This window comes from Tympanuchus pallidicinctus, unplaced genomic scaffold, assembly GCF_026119805.1.
Source record: "Tympanuchus pallidicinctus isolate F22 unplaced genomic scaffold, pur_lepc_1.0 scaffold1, whole genome shotgun sequence".
Classification (NCBI taxonomy): Eukaryota; Metazoa; Chordata; class Aves; order Galliformes; family Phasianidae; genus Tympanuchus; species Tympanuchus pallidicinctus.
In genome coordinates this window covers 7,025,387-7,044,789 of record NW_026294618.1, presented here as the reverse complement: position 1 = coordinate 7,044,789, position 19,403 = coordinate 7,025,387, and the positions used below count along the sequence as shown (strand labels likewise).

Below are 19,403 nucleotides of genomic sequence, written 5' to 3'. Positions count from 1 at the left end.
CCCTGGGCAGCTGTTCCAATACCCAGCCATTCTTTCTGAGAAGAAATTCTTCCTACTATCCAATTCAGACCTCCCCTGATGCAACTTGAGGCCATTCCCTCTTGTCCTGTCATCATGACAAATAACGAGTCATGGTCTGAGTGTTCAGCCTGGTAGACCAAGTATGAGTAGGAAGTAATAAATGACACAGTATACAGTTATGAGGCATTCAGGCCACCTAGGCACATTCAGAAAGCTAAAACAAGCTTGTTACTATTATTATGACTCTCTTCTCAGTGTTTCCTAGTAAAAGAAATCACGAGGCATTGGTGTGGCCACAGCTGGAGCCTCCCTGGTGAAGGCAGCACTGCTTTCCAGCTCCCTTGCTGCTGTTTGTGTCCAGCCTAACATAACATGACATGCATATGATGCAGCATGAAGCGCCCAGCGGGAGGGCGTTAACCAGCAAAAGTCGTGTTTCTGTAATACAGCAGTGCAAACAAACCTATTGCCTGGCTTTTTCCATCACAAAGCTACAGCTGCCACTGTTCATTTAATCCACTGACTGACAGTATGAGGTTTTCCAGTTCTCAGAGCGTACTGCAAAAATGAATGCATTATGCAAAGAAGCGTTCCTTTTCCGTACCAAGATAGTACAAGTGCCAGCCACAGAGCTAAGCAATCATTCCCTGGACTCATTATACTGTCTAGCAGGCATCAACACCACTTGTATTTGGAAAAATCATCCAAACCATCCAGAGGTGAGTTTGTCACCAGTCGATATAGCAGATACGTATTATCATTTCCTAACAAAAATACACAAAAGTGAAGTTAGAAGACGGTGCTTCTGTTTTCTCAATGTAAATAAAGTTAATTAGTTAAGTTGAAGTCTTAAAATATGTGATGAAATGTGGAGTTGCTGTGTGTCTCTGTTGGGAAATGTGTAATACCAGATTATTTGCAAATAAAGTAAAACGTGGGAGAAGTGGAGAACCAGTGGAGAATATCCGGAAAAGTGAGCTGATATGATTCTTCTTCTTCTCTAAAAATGCTTTGGGAATATTGGAATACATTTTTATTCCACCAGCTCTACAAGAAGCAGAGTATCACCTGTGCTTGCAGAGTATCCCCAAAGAGCTGAATGATACTCCATGATACTCCATGATACTCCATGATACTCCATGTGCAGTGCAGGCAACCTTTACTTAAAAGAAAGAGGGAGTAGGAGGCTTGGAGTACTTTTTAGAAAATGGAGATGAGGTGAACTGTGTGATTGCTGGTGTGCTCTCGAGATCCTCAAAGCTTTTTTGTGCATGTTTGTGAATTCTTAAGGTGTCCCCCTGGGCTAAATAACCTGAGACATCTGAAAGTGAGTTGTGTGGTTTAAGATCACTCCAGAGATCAGTGAAACCTCTTTGACTTCAAATAGTTTAACAGGTTATTTAAAAACACCTCAAGCATGCTCAAATATGCAACAGTAGATGCAGGTGTTGAAAGTACCTGAGGTGTCTGGAGATCTTTAGGCTGGTGTTACCTGCTCAAGTCACTGTGGCATTTTGCAAATGTCAGCAAGCTGAATGCAGCATGGCACGTGATTGAACCCGATCAACACCCAAGGCAGTGCTGGCATCAACCGTAGCAAGGGAAAGGGTCATTTTAGGATAATATTAATAGAGGTGAAGCAGGCTGGATACTGAAATCTTGTCTGTTTAGAGGTATGGAGTGGGGACCCGTAGCTCATCTACTCAGCCTAGCCCTTGCCCTCTTCTGCCTGCCTTTCTCCTAGGAATAAGCATTGAATCCAGCCCCAGTTTCCATTTATTTGTAGCCCACATGTGCCGTGAGGTGACATGAAGTTGCTCCACTTCTGTTCTCCCAATATGTGGAGGCAGCAGATGTTCCTTCAGAAACACAATCCACAACTCAATGTTACTCAGATAGAGGAGCATCCCAGGCCTTTCCCACTGCACAGTTCTGGTAAACCACCGTGCACCACACCTCTTCTTGCATTTGGAGCTGTTAGAAGTTTGTTGCTGTTGAGCCAAAGTCCTACAACAGTAAGTGAAGCCAGGCTGCATCCTTGCAGTGCCTGCCTTTCTGTACCTAGACCGTTGGCTGACTGCTAAAAATACATTTCTTGCCCAGCTTCCTAAGTTTGGTCACAGAATCACAGAATCACAGAATCACCTGGGTTGGAAGGGACCTCAAGGATCATGTAGTTCCAACCCCCCTGCCCAGCAGGGCCACCAAACACACACATTCAGATCAGGTTGCCCAGGACCCCGTCCAACCTGGCCTTGAACACGTCCAAGGACGGGGCATCCACAACCTCCCTGGGCAGCCCGTTCCAGGGCCTAACTACTCTCCTTGTGAAGAACTTCCCCCTAACATCCAACCTAAATCTTTCCTCCTTCAACTTTGATCCATTTCCCCTAGTCCTGCTGTTATCAGCCCTTCTGAAGAGTTTACTCCCCTCCTGGGTGTAGGTTCCCTTCAGGTATTGATAGGCTGCAATGAGGTCGCCCCGCAGCCTTCTCTTCTCCAGGCTGAACAAGCCCAATTCCCTCAGCCTGTCCTCATAGGGGAGGTGCTCCAGCCCCCTGGTCCTATTTAGGAAGATAGCAATAGGCATGCTGAAGCCAGTGATTGTAAGTAAACCTAATTATCTCGTCACTGCATCTTAGTTCATGTTGTGTCTTCATATCAAGGCACTAAAATACAGCTTTGCTGGTACTCTGAGCAGTCTGTATCTGTACCGGTGTAATTACAAGTTTTGATTAGTGCTTCTGAATTTTTTTGAAAACAGTGTTTCTTCATTGACACTACTAAATTCTAAAACCTACTGAGAACTATGGGAACACACAGGACAAAGATCTACGAGCATTTCTGGTTTCTAATCCACATGTCCAGTTCTTCCCCATACTATTCACTATTCAACTGAAATGGGACAACCACAGAGCTAAGAATGCAATAAATATATGGAAAACAGTGTTAGCAGCATCTGCACATTTCTATTGCTCTGTTTGATATCTTAAGTTTTGTTAAAATACATAATGAATCATTCCCATGTTCCCAAAGGTAGGCCCACCAGGCCCTCCCCTGGAGCACACTTGCCCACCAAGACATTCCTCAGCCTGCTGTCTCCTGTGTCCTCAATCCAGAGAATGCAGACATCCCTGCCCTATGATAACAGCCCCATGCCAGAAAGGCTGATGTCATCCAAGACCTTGCTGCTATATCTGCACCTCAGCCTCCCAAGCTGTGTGGAGGATCAGACCACAGTCTCACAGCTGCTGAGGGACACAGTCTTATCCACAGCTGTGCCATTCTTGAGCTTGTCTGCATAGTTTCAGGGATGGGAAGAGATACTATTAAAAGCAGAATTAGCTTCTGTTAATGAGTCTCCTTTCTCTAGTGTGCTTCACCATGTGAACTGATGTCCTTCCTGCAGCCTCCTGTGCCTGCAGGGACACCTCTGGTTGCAGCCGAGTCGGGACTGGTGGCACATTGGCGTTTCTTCCTCCTTCTAAAAAAGTTTGGCTGGTTTTGTTTCATAACCTGTTTCTATATGGAGCATTGTCTTCATGCCACTTTTGTCTCTGACGGTGTGCTTTACTGGAAAGCAACAAAAGATCTTTAAGCAATCGTGGATGGGAAAGCAGAACTATGGTAATTGACCACATAACGTACCAAGAAATCTGAGAGCCACAAAACACATCACAGACAGCATGCTGCTGTTACGAATTGAGCACACTGGCAGGTTAAATTATAAACCCCATGTGAAGTGCACCTACAGCTCAAGGATTGTCTTTGAGTGCATACCCCTTCCTGCAATGACCCGTCTTGAGAAGAATAGAAATACTTACCTATTTTCCTACGGCAGCAGCAGAAGAGAATGATGTTATGATATTATCCACTTGGAGAGAAGAGTATCTTTTATCTATTATTTCCTTTACATTTACTCTGCCTTTTAATCTCAAGAATGCTTGCTGTCTTGGACAAATCTCATTTAATGTTTTCCAGCCTGAAGTAGATTGCCGTGTCTGACAGCCCCAGCATTTGAATTTTGGAAGGGAAAGGAGGTTGTATCTACAAAGCCTCAGTTCCCATATTCCCAGTCCTCTGTCCCTTAGGACCTGGTGTGACACCCAAAAGCGTTGACCAAAAACATGCTTTTGCTAAATTGAGGTCCCCCAGCACCTTGCATTATTACGAGGTTCCAGACCATCAGTGGATGGTCTGTAAGGCTGGAGACTCCTGGGTGCTTTCACAAGGTGCTTTCACCAAGCTCTGGAAAGGACAACAAAGGAAGGGCGGTGAGGTGAAGTAAGGTTGCAGACTGAAGGTGGGCATCCACGCTTAGTTGGTAGTTTCCAAGCTCCCTTATCTGTCTAAACCTGTGGCCTCCATGGTAACAAAAGAGAAGTAAAACAGTGTTTTCTCTCTACTCATGCCTAGAGGGGTGTCTCTTGTGTCTTTCTGCCATATCTACATCAGGATCAGGACACTGTGGATTTCTCCCTTCTTGAAAGAAGCAGCAGAGCTGTCTCTGTGTCTCAGTCCCAGGCTCACTTTATACCAATTTATGAAATTGCAGCTAAAGCCAGAAGTACTAAAAAGACAACAGATAGACAGTGTCTTGAAAAATTGATGAGAATCAGGCACGTTTGCCTCTCAAAAGAAGAAAGAAAAAGCGTATCAGTCTGCTCATTTGAAAAGAAAAAAAAAAATCACTATAAAAATAACCAAGGGGGTTTCCCTCTTTTACTTTGACAAAAAGGAACGTGCAGTCAGTGATTCAGTCTCCTGAGAAGTCGCTGCTTCTGCCTTGAGGGAGCCCCAAATAATTTCCCTGTGAGATTTGGGAGTTGAGCTCTTTTTTTTCTTTTTCTTTTTTTTTTAATGTGATAGTTTTATTCTCCTGCAAAATAGTGCTGGTGGGAGGGGGAAAAAAAACAGCCAGGAGAATGTGATAATTAAATATGGAGAACTTCTGATGAGTGTCTTAGCTGGAAAAAATGTCACATATGCAAGTCTGATTTGGAAAGGGATGCAAGACGGGTTGTTAGGACAGATAAGTCTTTCTGATGAATTATAGTGGCTTAGTGGCACTGAGAAGAAACTGAATATTCCTTGTTCTATTTTCTGGATGAATTAGTTTCTTCCCATCTGTTCCCAAGGATCAGTGACATTTTCCTAATGCATCTGTGTTTTTTGACATATGCCTGTAGATACTGAGAGTAATAGGAGCCCAGCTTACCCCATAACGTGTTTTGTCTGTGCTGTAGGCCCACACCTCCCCCAAAACCAAACCAGACAACACCACAGCCAAGCTGGAACAGAAGAACACCGTAAAATCATTGTTATTTTCCTTCCAGCTTAGTAAATTCAACCCCCAGTTAAGGAAATTACCATTCTTCTGGACACGTCCAGCAATTTCTGCTTAACTCTGGTCAAATTAAGTCTCTCGTTAAATATTTAATGGAATCAGATGGTTATAAAAGTACCTCAGGGTTACAATGCCAGCCGGGCAAGAGGTAAGAAAATGCCAAAAGTAAAGCCCAGCAGGGTTGATTTGAGCCCACTCCTTTTGTTGTTTGTAAAAGAGAACAGAGGATCCCAGACGTGGGAGGAACACTCAGAGCCCTTGGATGCTACATGGAGGCTGTTAGCAGTGAAGTAAAAGCACTGTAAGGATGGAGCTCTCCTCTCCAGTGTGTTGTCCTGCATGCCCCATCCTTGACCAGCAGCATGACATTCCGGCTGATTCCCCACTGGTGATGCAAGAGAGTTGTCCTTTACTGAGCATACACCTACCTGCATGTTTTGGAGATGCTTTCTATAACTACTTACAGAGAATTTGTATAGGAAGACCAAAGGATGTGTCCCCTAGCACTAGGACAACCATCTAGGAAATGCCTGCTCTGAAGGGCTGCATTTTTAGAGAACTAATTGTGAGACATATTTTCACTCAAATGAAGCAATGTACTCCCATCTTTTGTTCCCAGACGCTGCTGATTGGTTTCACTGAAATGCTGATGAAAAAAAAACTGTATCGCATTAAGACAGACACCATCATGAGAAATTTCAGCCCAACTGGCTCCTGGTTAATAACGTGCATATGGCGTGATAGCAGCATACGGGACAAGTCAACTAATTAAATTACAAGGATTTTATTTGATAAATTATGCTTAGTTCTACCAGTTTTTGTAATAATGCTTCCGCTAACACAGAAGTTTTAAAGCATCCTTGGAAATTCTGATTGAGCTTAGGATAAGGCACTTCCTTAATTTCACAACTCAGCTTCGCACGGTTCATTGCTAATGTACAGGACTGTTTGGAGATACTTCTCACATCTAAACAGAGAAATGCGGGTGAATTTATGAGACAGAAGGGGAGAAAAAGTTGGGTCTCAGAAAGCCTTCTGGATTGTGTGGGTGACCTTCCCAAGAGCTAAAGTAGAATACAGAGGAGAATCAACTTGTGAATATTATTAAGTGGGACTCTGCACTGTGGGATTCTTCTGTACTTAGCTACTTAGGAAGCATCTGGGTTAAAATTTGCAGCAATTCAGAATTCTGAAACAACTTGACATCTTAATTTCATATGTAAGAGTGGTGCTTTCACAGTGATTCCGTTAGGCTTTGAGAGAGGATAATTGTACTTTCCCAGTTTAGAGGGAGGTGTGTACTGGGGAATGAAGGACTGATGAACTTTAAAAGTGCCTTTGAGAACTTTGAGAGAGAAGAACAAAAGCAGGAAAGATTTCCTCATTTTTCTTTCCCTAGCCTTGGAGGTTTAGAGAAACGTGACTTATCTATAAATAAGGGGAATGTATAAATAAAAAACAGTCTCCAAACCTGAGCCTAAAACTGATCTCAGTGTTGCTTTCCATTGACAGATAACAAATATGCTCCTGCAGTCACTCTCAATGGGTTCATCTTTATTCTTGGAGGAGCTTATGCACGAGCAACCACCATCTATGACCCAGAGAAAGGCAATATTAAAGCAGGTCCCAACATGAACCACTCCAGGCAGTTCTGCAGGTGAGAAAAACCCTTCAAATCGAATTACCAGTGCCTTAGTATTTTCTGCTGCTAAATAAACTAATACTGCCTAATAGTGAAGGGGAAAGGGGAAAGGTGAGTACCGTCTGGGGATTTTCCTCTTCCTCGTGTTTAGGGACGCAGCATTTTCCAAAGTACTCTTCTAGCACCCTGTTATGGTTCTTGCATCTCCTCGTATTCAGGCACCATGGATCAAGGGAGGGAAATGCCTTGGGCTTCTGTAGCAGACCACAGTCACCTTGATTTGCTCAGTTTGCCATGCGTAAGCGGAGGAGGATCAGTACACGCTATATTAGACTGCCATCATGTGGGATTGGTTGTTTGCTAACTAGCCAACAGAGACCTGAAAGGAAAGAATACTGAATAAGCACCACACACTGATACTAATTATTATTTATTATGTATCTTTGATTGCTTTTCGGGCTCACTGCTCTGATCCCAGTCACAGGTTTAACAAACTTCCCAAACTGGCATACGAAAATAAAACTTGGCACCCATCACAGACACTGGCAGGACTTAAAGGCCTTTTCAAAAGTATTACGTTACCATTACAGAGAGCAGAGGCTGGCAGCTCTCAGGCAGTGCTCAACGCCAGCCCCTCACAGAGCAGTTACTGGCCGAGCTGTCCATGTCGTGCTGGCAGCCATCACGTGCTTGGCGAGGGCTTGGTATTTATTTCCATGGCAGCAGCATCTCGAGGCACTGAGCAAAGCTATGGTTGGAGGGGTTGTGTCCCCTCCATGGGCGTGGACGGTGCCATAGGGCAGCTGCAGGGCCCCACTCCTTAATGCAGGGGCTTTTCTAACATCTGCCCTACAGCTGGAAAACGCCTCTTTGGTTCAGTCTTCTGCTTTAGTGTCTGTTTTCTTCAAAGACTGAAAACCATAAATAAAAGACAGTATAGCTAATAGCATCACCACCACAGTTCAGAACCATAGTCACAAGATTTTGGGATCATAGCCCTAGACAGCAAAATGTAACATGAGGGACCTTTGTGCATTTTTGCTCCATTCCTGTATCTTGCTAGAGAGAGGGATGCACTGCTCTTTGAACATCTCTGTTCTGTAAAACATAGCAAATATCTGTTAATTAGGCATCTGTTTGTAACACACCACGAGAGAAATTGCTTAACTGCGGGTGATTTCAGCCAGGGAACGTGAGCTGAGCATCTCGCATGACCACTTCCAGAGATTTCTAACATGGAGGAATGCTTTGTCTGCACCCAGCAGAAAGCAACCCTCATGATTGACCAAGGAGGGTTAACCAGTGACTGTTAGCTGCTGTTTCAGTGCCACAATGGTGTTCCCAATAGACTGGCTTGGCTTAAGCAGAAGGTGGCACCCATCAATAAAAAGTAACTGCAACATTTTTAAATATCTTCTTTTTGTTCCAAAGCCTAAAGCAACTGTCAACATGGTGGACCAGAAACCTACATTTACAGTGGAATAGTCACCATTGACAGAAGCAGTTCAGTTCAGTTCCTGAATAACAAAAAAAACCCATCATTTCTGAAATTATTAAATCAAAAGGAGACATGAAAGCTGCAACAAAAACAAACTAAATCAATATACATGGAAATAGGGGAAATGGGAGCTTAGCAGTAACAAATACAAAAAGTACAGGTTAAAAACAGGCTGCTGATAAAAGCAGCTGTGGAAATCAATGGGGTGCTGAGGGCCAAGAGGAGAAAAAGCAAAGCACTTTTAGTGTGTCGTTTTAGTCAGTTCTAAATACATAGGTCGCTCCAAAATTAATGCCTCCTAGTTATTTCCACATGGAAATTGCAACAAACACAAAGAGCACACTAACACTTTTTGATAGAGCAAATTGTCAGCTACCAAACGCTATTTTTCTACACAGTCACCACTTTAGCTGTGCATTTTTACAAGCGATGAACAAGAGCCTGCATGCCACACTCATGAAAATCAGCATCAGTGTTTCACAGCTGCTGTGATGGTTTTGTTGCTAGGAAAATGTTGCCCACACAGTCCATCTTTGATCAGCCCAAACATACAGAAGTCAGAAAGCACCAAATCCAGATTATACGGTGGGTGTGGTAGGGCAATCCAGCCAAGACTTGCAATGTGGCAATGTGTTCCCCAGTCTTCAAACTGATACAGGATCTGGCATTATCATGTTGCAAGAGAAAGATTGTCTTCTTCTTTGGTCTGACTCTGGAAGTTCCAATCTTTAGCTTAGTCAGTGTCACGATGTAACAGCAGAGTTGATGGTTTGTCTGGGTTCCAGGAAATCCAGAAAGATCACCCCTTTCATATCCCAGAAGACAGTGCACATCACTTTACCTGCAGAGAGCTGCATCTGGAACCTTTTCTTTGATGAGGAATTCATGCTGCCACACCAAGAACTGCTGTTTCGACTCCAGCTCATACTGTTGACACCACATCTCATCACTGGCAATGATATGTTCAGGAAATCATCACCTGCACCCTCATATTGGGTCAGTAGGTCCTAACAAACTTGCGCACAGAGTTCTTTCTGTTCCTGTGTAAGCATTCATGGGACCCACCTGGCACAGCCTTTGCGATATCCCAACATTGCCACGATCATTTTCAACACACTGAGGTCAACATTCTGCTTTGTACACAGTATCCTGATCATAATCTACCAACGTATGTGGATGAGCTGATTAAGACACTCTTCATTTCGTGGTGTTACAGCTGTGCATGGCTGTCCTGAATGTGGCTTATCTTTTGTGTTGCTGTCACCACTGCTGAAATGCACCAACCACCATCTCTCTGTGCTACATTCGCTGTTTGGTCTCCTTAACTGTTCAACAAGTGGGTGCCATTCTGGAGGAATTCAGTGACACAGCTTTGCTTCATACACACTTCCATATCAGGCACCATTCTGTCCGACTGCCTCTCTGCTGCCATGTGTCACAAGGCAACAAAATGTGACTGGATATTGGTGGGAAGGTTCAGCCTCTACTGCCATTCCACCAGCATCCTCTGATGTCTCTGCAGCCTCTGATGTCGTGGGCTGACATAATGAAATAGGAGACATTATTTTCGGAGCCGACTTCGTAGATGAGACTGCTGAAGTAGCGAAGTGTCAAACTGAATGATCTGACGGATAGTTTGTGCTTGCATTTGGACCGAAGCAAGCAGCTTTGGTTCCATCATATACTGTGAATGGACCAACAGTGAAAAAGGTCAGCAATTAAGTAGTCAAAGCAGGCAAGCTGGTCGCGGTTCACCCAGGCCCCTTTACAGCCTTAGCAGAGAAGCTGTTTGAACCACCGCTGTTGATTTGTAACAGCTCTTACAATTCAGGGGGATTCAGGTGGATCGGGGCACTGCCGAAGCTTTTCCTGTATTTTGAAAAAGGTGAAAGGCAGATTTTTAGTGTGGCAGTTAATTTTGCAAAGAATCGGCAGCAGGCTAAGTGGTCTCGCATTTAGTCTGATGTTGGTCCTTGGACGAATAGCAGAGAGGTTAATTTGGGATTTCTTCAACAGATAACTAGATACTAATAATTAAATGAACAGCAATCAATGCGTTTTCCTGGAAAACAGGACTTTGTCAAGCAAACCTTCTGTCTTTCAGTTTTGGGGTGGGAGTTGGGTTCTTTGTTTTGTTTTTTAATAAAACACGCCTGGCTGCTCAAGACAACTGTGGAGCTGTAATGTACTGCGATTTCTCCCAGGTATTTGGCTGGTATTACATGGAATTAACACGGCACACATTAGAGAGATTAAATCTGCTTCACTGACAGATCTCAAAATGTAGTTGTTAATGAGAAGATATCATTGAGAAAGGCCATCAGCAACAAGCATTAAATCTTCTTCAGTGCTAGGTAATATTTCTACCAGCGATCCAGGTAATAGAAAAACTCCCCTGGTAAGGTTGCAGGTGGTGTAACATTTGGTGGGGTTACAAATACTACAGAATGAGCAATATCTGCATGTCCCAGTTAGGCAGTCTCAAGCTAGCAGTGGTGGTGTAAATGCAAAGCAATGCATTTAAGAAGCACAGTTGCAGCTGCACCTGCCCAAACTCCCTTTAGAAAGCCACGGAGGAGGAGCTAACAGAGGCTGCTCAGAGCTGCACAATGTGAGCTCTCACTGCAATGCTGTGGATAAAAGTCAGTGTGATACTGGATGTAGCACATGAGCTGTAACAGAGGAATGAGAACAAGTTGGGAAGAGGAAGCAGTGCTGTATTGCAAACCATAGGGGCTGGAAGGGACCTCTGGAGAACATCTAGTCCCTAGAGAAGGTTGCACAGTAAAGCATCCAAATGGGTTTGAGTTGCTCCAGGAGATTCCACCACCTCTCTGGGCAGCCTGTTCAGAGCTCTACCACCCTCACAGTAAAGATCTTCTTCGTGTTCATATAGAGCTTCCTGCGTTGCAGTCTCTGCCCATTGCCCCGAAAAGAGCCTGGCTCCATCTGCTTGACTGCCATCCATTAGACATTTATAAGCATTGCTAAGATCCTCCCAGCTTTCTCTCTTCACACAAAATATATGAATTTTTATACGAATTTTAAGGAGTTATAAAAGAAAAGCTGAGAGGTTACTCAATCACTGGGAGCAAGTGGAAGAGCTTTCGGTCTCAGCAGATGAAGGCACAGTGGGTTACAAGGGCCAGAAAGTGACATTATGCATCTGAGCCTTCCAGCAAGGCACTACACTACCAGCAATCAGACAGCGAGCCGCCGGGGCCGAGCACACCACCACGGTGTTTGTATGAGAAGATTAGATGTGCTCCCAACAGAGAGGCTGCCTGGGGAAAAGTCTGTGGCCTTATACACAAACTGAGAATGACTGCGCGCTGAGGTCCCTCCAGACCTCAGTCTCTGAGTCTACAAATTCCTCATTCCTCTCATTAGCTGGGATCACAAAAACACGCTTTAAAAGCAGCAACATAAACAACTTAAAAATTAACCATGTGCTATTGATCTCCTCTCAACAGGAATCACACACCACCAAATTTGCTGGGAAAATCTTGACCGTATCACCTCTGTTCTTACCTGCACTGCTTTTACATGATAAGTGGGATTGCTTAGACAACAGGGAAGATAAATGCACGTGGTATTCCCTGCGTAGCACATGTGAAAACAGAGAGGTCCATTGGAACTGTTTTAATATCCAGCTAAATTGCTCTTAATGAAAAACTAAAAATAAACAGCTCAGATCTCCAGCTCACGCCTCTCCTGAGCACCCACTTTCAGGTTGAGCCTGGTCTTGTGGAAGTGGGTAAGAATCTTTCAGATTGGAAAGGAGCACTAAGACCATCAAGTCCAACCACCTACCACCAATGTTGTTCACAAAACCATATCCCTCAGTGCCACGTCTCCACGTTTCTTGAACACCTGAAATTCGTGTTGACCTAGAATCAACCCATTGAGGGATGCTGCCAAGCGGGCAAAGCGTGCTAAAATGCCATGGCCAGTGTCTTGACGGGGCACCTTGAAGGGTACGTGGGGGCCTGAGCTGGGCAGCCTCCCTGTGTGGGTCAGGGCTGTTCCTTCCTGCAGTGCCCTTCAAGGGGTTATTTTTCCACAAGCAAAAAGAATACAGAATGCATGCCAGCGTATCATTAAAAATTCCATCTCCTGCTTGCTTGGAATGCAGGCAGCGTGCACACAGAAGTGCGCTACAGCGATCCTCCGCGGGGGAACGGCGGCAGCGTGGTGGTGCCAGCAATAATTCCAGAGCAGCTAATTTAGTACCAGCAATTCCCAGTAGGTACCAGAAAAGCATTTTCTTCCTCCTCCTCCTCTGTTAACCAGCAAGATTTATTAGATTGGTTCTGCCGAATGGAAATCTTTAATAAAACTTAGAGTGGGGCTGAAAAGTACAACAAGAACAGGGTTCGTTTGTGAATGTATTTTATTTTTTCCCTCTCCTTTCTAAATAAGCCCTTGTTCTTGAAGCACGGTGGCTCCTGTGCTTGCTGATGTATGGCACTGGCTGCAGGCTGATTCATTTCCTTGTTGCAAAGTTTGCGGTGACCTGGGGTGCTGGCTGGGTCAGATCACAGCTCGTGTGGGCAGCTGCTCCCCAGTGATGTTATTACACAGCTCCTTAATGGCCACGCACGTCTCGAGGCCACAGATGCGCCGCTCTCGCAGCACGCAGCGCTTGCAGTTGGGCCAGAAGGGAAAACCTACATCTTGCAGCACGTCTGAAGGAGATGTGTGGCTGGGACTGCGTGAGGCAGACAGCTGATGGGAACTGCAGCACCAGGCTAATAGCAATGATGGCTGCAGCAGCTTGCGACACGAAGGATTTCTGTGTGCATTAAGGCGTAACTGATACATACAGAGCACTTGAGCCATTACTGATGTGCAGCGGGCTTTGGAATAAAACATTGCTGGTTTTCAGCAACAAGTAACAATGCCACACAATGGTTTTGGATCATTAGCAGGGGAAAGTGCTCACGGAGTACGGGAGAGTCTAACTGGAGTTTGGCCAAAACACTCACACTAATAATCCTGCTCCAAGAAGTGGCATGATAGCCTTCTAATTGCCCATGACTAATCTGGACCCTCGTTTATCCGTCTCATTGTAAAGCTGACACCCCTGGCAGCCCGAGCTCGAGCTTCTTGCGCATAACAGCCCAGCTGCTAACTGACCACAAAAAGCTACGAGCTCATGACAGCGCTTTGGCACCCTGAGCACAACGATTCACCACCCTCCATCTCACAAACGCTCAATGGGACAGGCCACTGCAAAGCAAGAGCTGCCCTCCTTCGTTAGACCTTTGTGAAGACTGAGGGCAGGAAAGAAATTCATCCACTAATAAACACTGAGATTTTTCTCTGTCTTCCAAGCAAAATTCCATCGATAAATCTGATAATATTTAATAACGTTTTTGCATCTGTTTAGAATAAATCAGTGACTCCTTGTGCACACAGGCACAAGTGAGGCAGGAAAGGAGCTTTGTTTGCAGCCTCAGAACATATTAAGTCTTGGTGAATCAAAACAACATGCTAATTCAGCTGCTTCAAATCTGTTTCACAACTCCAGACAAGACAAGATTCTTTCTTCTTTTCTTTTCTAAGAGTTCCTGATAAGGCTGATGTGATCTTTCGTACTAAGCAGGAAATTTTAAAATAACAATAACAAACAAAATGAACAAACTTCTCTGGTACTCCCTCCACTTGGTGTTGTTGTAATGCCATCGATATTACGAGAGAGATGTGTGGGAGCTGGAGTTTCCAGGCATCCAACCTCACAAATGCCAAGAGCTGAGGCACTGATGTGGAATCACAGAATGGACTGGGACAGAACAGACCTTAAAGTCCACTCATGGCAGGATTGCTCCTCATCAGATCAGGCTGCCCAGGGCCCCATCCATCTTGGCCTTGAACATCTCCAGGAGTTGGACATCCCCAGCAACTCCATCAGGAGACTTTTAATGAAAAGCAGAGGGCTCACAACACCCTCCAGAGGAACAGTGCCACCAAACCATGGCAGCTCATTCCACCACTGGCTCTGTAGCCAGGGCTCCATGCTGGAGTGTGATACAGGGAGGGTTCACAGGGACATCAATTGGCAGAGCAGCAGACAGCAAAGCTGGTGATCCCATGTGATCAAATATACTTTTTAAAAAGCAAAGTCAATGATTCATTTTACCCATCAAGTTCTTGAATGGCCAGCTGTCACAGAGATCATCTCTGCCACCTGTTTGCTTAAGCTGAGACACCATCCTTTCAGGTACCTCAGCTGCTGTTAGGATCACGGTGCACAGCTTCACAGAGGTCAGCAGACAGGCTGGACTAGAGGTGGCTGTGTCAGGGGACAGTCATGGTGTGGTCCTCTGTTGTCCTTATGGTTTGGGCAGTCGCAGTTGCTACCTTGGGTGAGTTGGCTGCAGGGCGATAGGTGAAGGCTCTACAGCAGTAATTATCTGGGGAGTAGAAAAGAGGGCTATAATTTGCAAAATGCTGAAACATATTTTCCTGGAAGGCATGGATAAAGCGACCTCCATTCCAATGACCATTACCTTCACCCAGGGCACGCTGCTGGACTGGAGCAGGTCTGGCTGCTCTTTAGCTGGAGAGGTCACTGCTCTGGAGCTGCTGGGGGTTTGTGTCTTCCACAGCAAGGTTACGTGGTGCGGAGCTTCGTTCCTGCCCAGGTTCTGACAACCCATAATCATTTTATCTCTCAGTATTAATGGCACCGAGCAATAAACTTGCATCCTAATTATTGTAATTATTTCTTTCTTCGTACGTCAGCCTCAGTAATGATGGTTTTACAGCCGATGGGGTGGAAGGGAGAAAAGAAATATTGTCACAGTAATGAAGAGAGAGCAATGAGCATTCTCCTTTCCACTCACTTTCCTTAGGGTTTTGAAGCCCACTTGAGTTTCCTGCCCCCTAAAGTCCCAGAAATTAACAGTGATTGCCCTAATATTGGAAAGTAGCGGTAATCTAGGACTCAGTTTCTAACTGACCTTAAGTACCTGCCTCCTGCTTTAGCCCTGGAGGTGCCTGAATATCTCCACATCTCCTGCACACGTAAGTATTGGCTGCACTCTCCAGAACTGCCTATTTCTTGGTAGCAGGAGGAGCTCCCAGGCTTGGCTCACATGCTAAGTGCTATGCCAGTCTTAGCTGTGGGAATTGTGAACTCTCATCACCATTAAAAATTCATAGTCTTTCAGAGGGTAGAGTTCAGCACCCATTTCTTCCCCAAAGCATCAGCACCATCGTCAGAGGCTGCAGTGTTCAACTGCTGTTCTCAGCAGTCGTTTGATGCAGTGCTGTGGCCCAGGCGGAGGATAAGAGCTGTGTTTGCCCACTCACTGTCACCCCAAATGAAGAATCCAGGCTGAGGATGACCTGGGACACAGAGAGCCCAGGGAAGAGGTGCTGCAGGAACTGGAAAGGCCTCTGAGCTCAGAGTTCCCTCTGCCCATCTGTCCCCATCCAGACCAAGTGCTCCCTTCCAGCTTCCTTGGGCAGAGGGCAGCAAGTACAAGACAGGCTCCTGCAAGTCACAGTCAGCCGGGGGTTGACTTCTGAGCTGGTGTGAGACATTGGTGTGCCTGTACCAGTAAATTGCAATTCAGCTCGGGATCCTCATGGGCACCATTCATCAGCACTGATGAAATACCCCAGGCCCCAGCTTGCTCTCTCTTACCATTTCCCCTTATTTATGATTCTGCATCCAGATCTTAGGGATGGTTTTGGTTTTTTTCAGACATGCGTTTGGTTTTCATGCTTAACCCAACAAAGTTGCTGAATTCATCCATTTAATATTTTTTTCTTCTGCTTTTGTTGAGGAATAACAATGCAAAGACGGAAAAGCACATCATTACAGAACCACTGCAACAAAACTGTGCTGTAGTGCAGCCCGTTCCTGACACTGGGTCTTCCTCCATCCCACCCCAAAAATATCTTAGTCCTAAACGTGGTTTCATTCAGGATTTTCTGGGCAGCTCTGCCTGCACTCCCTCTATGCCACGAAGGACGCCAGGCCCCAGCACAGCCCTGCTGTCTCCAGCTCTGCCTCTTCTGGAAATGGATTTATTCTTCTTCAGAGCCATCTTTCAGGATGACACTTGTTTTCGTCAAGTCCTTGTTCTTCCCAATTTCTCCCTGACGTTTCAAAAATAATTACCAGTGGTTCAGTAAGTTCATTAGCAAACTCCCTTAAGACCCTGGGCTATGTATCATCCGGCCCTGCTGATTTGTGGATAGGCTCTAATCAAGTACTTCAAGCCTCTCTCACCCTCCTCCTCCTTTCAGATTAAGTTATTTTGACAAGATTCTCATTATTTCCCATTTCCTGGTGGTATCCAGGGACTAGGCTTATTTGAGTCCTCACTGTTGTCATTGCGGGTTTATTTTTAACCTACAGCTCTGCTTCTTTCACAAGGACATCAGACTTTTGCATTCTTTCGAAACATTTTTTTTTCCAGTGCTGCTGTAATCTCAGTTCATCCTGAGTCTTAGAGAACTCTGGCTTTTGCCTTTGTCACTTTTCGTTCTTCTTCTTCCCACTGTTTCAAAAACAGCCAAGAGACATAAATTTACCAAGACTTAAGGGTTCACCACCCTTCTGCAGATTCTGAGATCAAGGCCCCCTTCTTCACTGCAGTGAATTTGTCACCTTCCTCTTTTTCTGACTGTACGAACCATGCTTCGATGCCCCCCTTTTTCTTCCACTTTGACATGGGTTTGAAAGCTGGGGCAGTTTACGATCTGCACACCATCTTAGCAGCCTTTTAGGCATCAGAGAATGGCTTGGATTGGAAAGGACCTTAAAGTCCAACCAGCTCCAACCCCTGCTGTGGGCTGGTTGCCCACCACAACAGCTCAGGCCTCCCAGAGCCCATCCAACTTGAACTTGAACATCTCCACGGATCGAGCATCCACAACTTCTTTGGGCAGCAGGGCCAGTGCCTCATCACCTTTCTTGCACCAAATCATTTTCTTATATACAGCTTAAATCTCCCCTCTTTTAGCTTGACCCCATTTCCCTTTGTCTTACCACAACAGAGTTCATTGCTGTTGTTCAAAGTACAGACACTTACTCACCTAGAAGGAGCGTGAAAAGGATTTATTTAGAAGAGGGAAAGGGAAGAGAAATGCCCACGCAGCTTTACATAAATAAGAAATGTATTCCTGGTTTACCCCTTGTTCGGAAACACTTGGGGCTGTCAAAGCGTAAAAACACCCGTTTGGTCAGTGACTAACCACAACTTTCTTCTTTTAAACAACTACAGCGCTGTGGTTCTGGATGGAAAGATATACGCCACCGGAGGGATCGTTAGCAGCGAGGGACCTGCCCTGGGCAACATGGAAGCCTACGATCCTAAAATAAACACCTGGACACTTCTCCCAAACATGCCGTGCCCTGTTTTTCGACACGGCTGCGTAGTTATCAAGAAGTACATTCAGAGCGGCTGACAGAGCGAGGAGTCGGACGGAGAACTGCTTGTTCCTGTTGAAAGCAGGCAAAGAGAATGCTACTACTCATCACAAAAGCAGCAAAGCCAGCCAGCGAACATATTGCTCTAAAGTCTTGAATAGTGTCTACATTGAATGTAGAAAAATCATCCTCACCTTTTGGTGAACAAGGAGCAGAGAGCTCCGTGCTATGTAAGATATTGTAACTTAAGAATACAAGTGTGTCACTAGATGTTATAGTGGCACTTGTTCTGGACGTCGGCTTTTGGTCAACCCAGGTGCAATAGAATTTCACATATTTTTTAAGCTGAGGAAGAGAGGAAAAAAAAAATAATCTGCATTTTACTTCTAGAGCTCAAGCTTGATTCTTAAAATAACCGTGCAGATTAGTTTTACTATTACACTTTAGGCATCAGTCTATTTGAAAGGTCAAAGTGTCCTTACCACTTTGATTCCTGCATTTGTTTTTAACAAATACATGCTTTTCAATACCAATGACTGAGAGAAATCTTGTGTGACGAATGGCTTACCTTGATGTCAGTCTTCCATCAGGTGAAACGTGAAGTTCTCTGGAGCAGAGCCCGAGAGAGGGACGAGGCAGGGGCTGGGGAGAAGAGCCATTGGTAACACAATTCCACGTAATACAGAGAAAGGAGGTCTGTTGGGCTGTGCGGATTTCTGCTCCCAGGGATGTTTGTGTGGGCACACACAGAGCTGGGGCTCCCGATGCTTTCCTCCCAGTTCGGCTGCTGAGCAGATGTTTCTGTGCCCAGTAATGCAACACGGAAAAGGTTTGGAATTCAGAGGCGTTCTCCGGATTGAACTGCACTCAGTTCTGCAGATTGGGATCACGTTGACACCCACCCAGCGTAGCGTGGGATTTCCACATTTCCAACTAGCAGAGGAGGAGTTGCCTCCAGTTGTGGCTACACATTCGATTTCGGCTGTCCACCAAAATTCCTTACTCTGGGACACCTGCCACTTATCTCTTCCTTTTATGTAAAGTCTATGAAGATTCTTATTTCTTCTTCTTTTTTTTTTTTTTTTTTTTTTTTAAAGAAAAAAAAAAGTTTCCTTATAAGTGTGGAAATCTTACCTGATACTTATTTACAGATTTTAAACACACAAGTTGAAATCCCATGGTAGAAAAATGCATAGACTTAAGCCCAGTATAAGAAACTTTAAATGATTACTATGTAGAGTTGTAAGTATATGCACAGCACAGGGGTTATATTTTTATATATATTAAAATATTGTCTATCCAGAGAGCATTGTGATGTGGAAATTCTTTATAAATTTATACATAGAAGGATCAAATGGGAGATGGACTGGGTGATCCAGAGGGGGCAGGGGAAAGACTCTTAAGGTTAACAAACAGAAAGTAGCCTCAAGCTAAGGACTGTCCAATTTCTTCCCAAGTAGAGGGAAAAAAAGTTCCCATTCTTGCCTTTGCAGACCCAATGCCAAAC

At 44.8% G+C, this 19,403-nt stretch overlaps 1 protein-coding gene across 6 annotated transcripts in view; it reads left to right on the top strand.

Annotated features, from left to right (window-relative positions):
- The window catches only part of KLHL29 (kelch like family member 29), a 398,705-nt gene extending 379,719 nt beyond the window's left edge, over window positions 1-18,986 (top strand). For 3 of the 6 annotated variants that reach the window (XM_052688177.1, XM_052688201.1, XM_052688187.1), the window contains 2 exons: window positions 6,881-7,025; window positions 9,294-15,641. In XM_052688177.1, the coding sequence (XP_052544137.1) occupies window positions 6,881-7,025; window positions 9,294-9,519 (371 nt within the window). In that variant the 3' untranslated portion in view covers window positions 9,520-15,641. Of the gene's footprint in view, window positions 1-6,880; window positions 7,026-9,293; window positions 15,642-17,750 lie in introns of those variants that run through there. The other 3 variants (XM_052688195.1, XM_052688205.1, XM_052688213.1) reach the window with 2 other exon arrangements.
- Window positions 18,987-19,403: the final 417 nt, after the last annotated feature.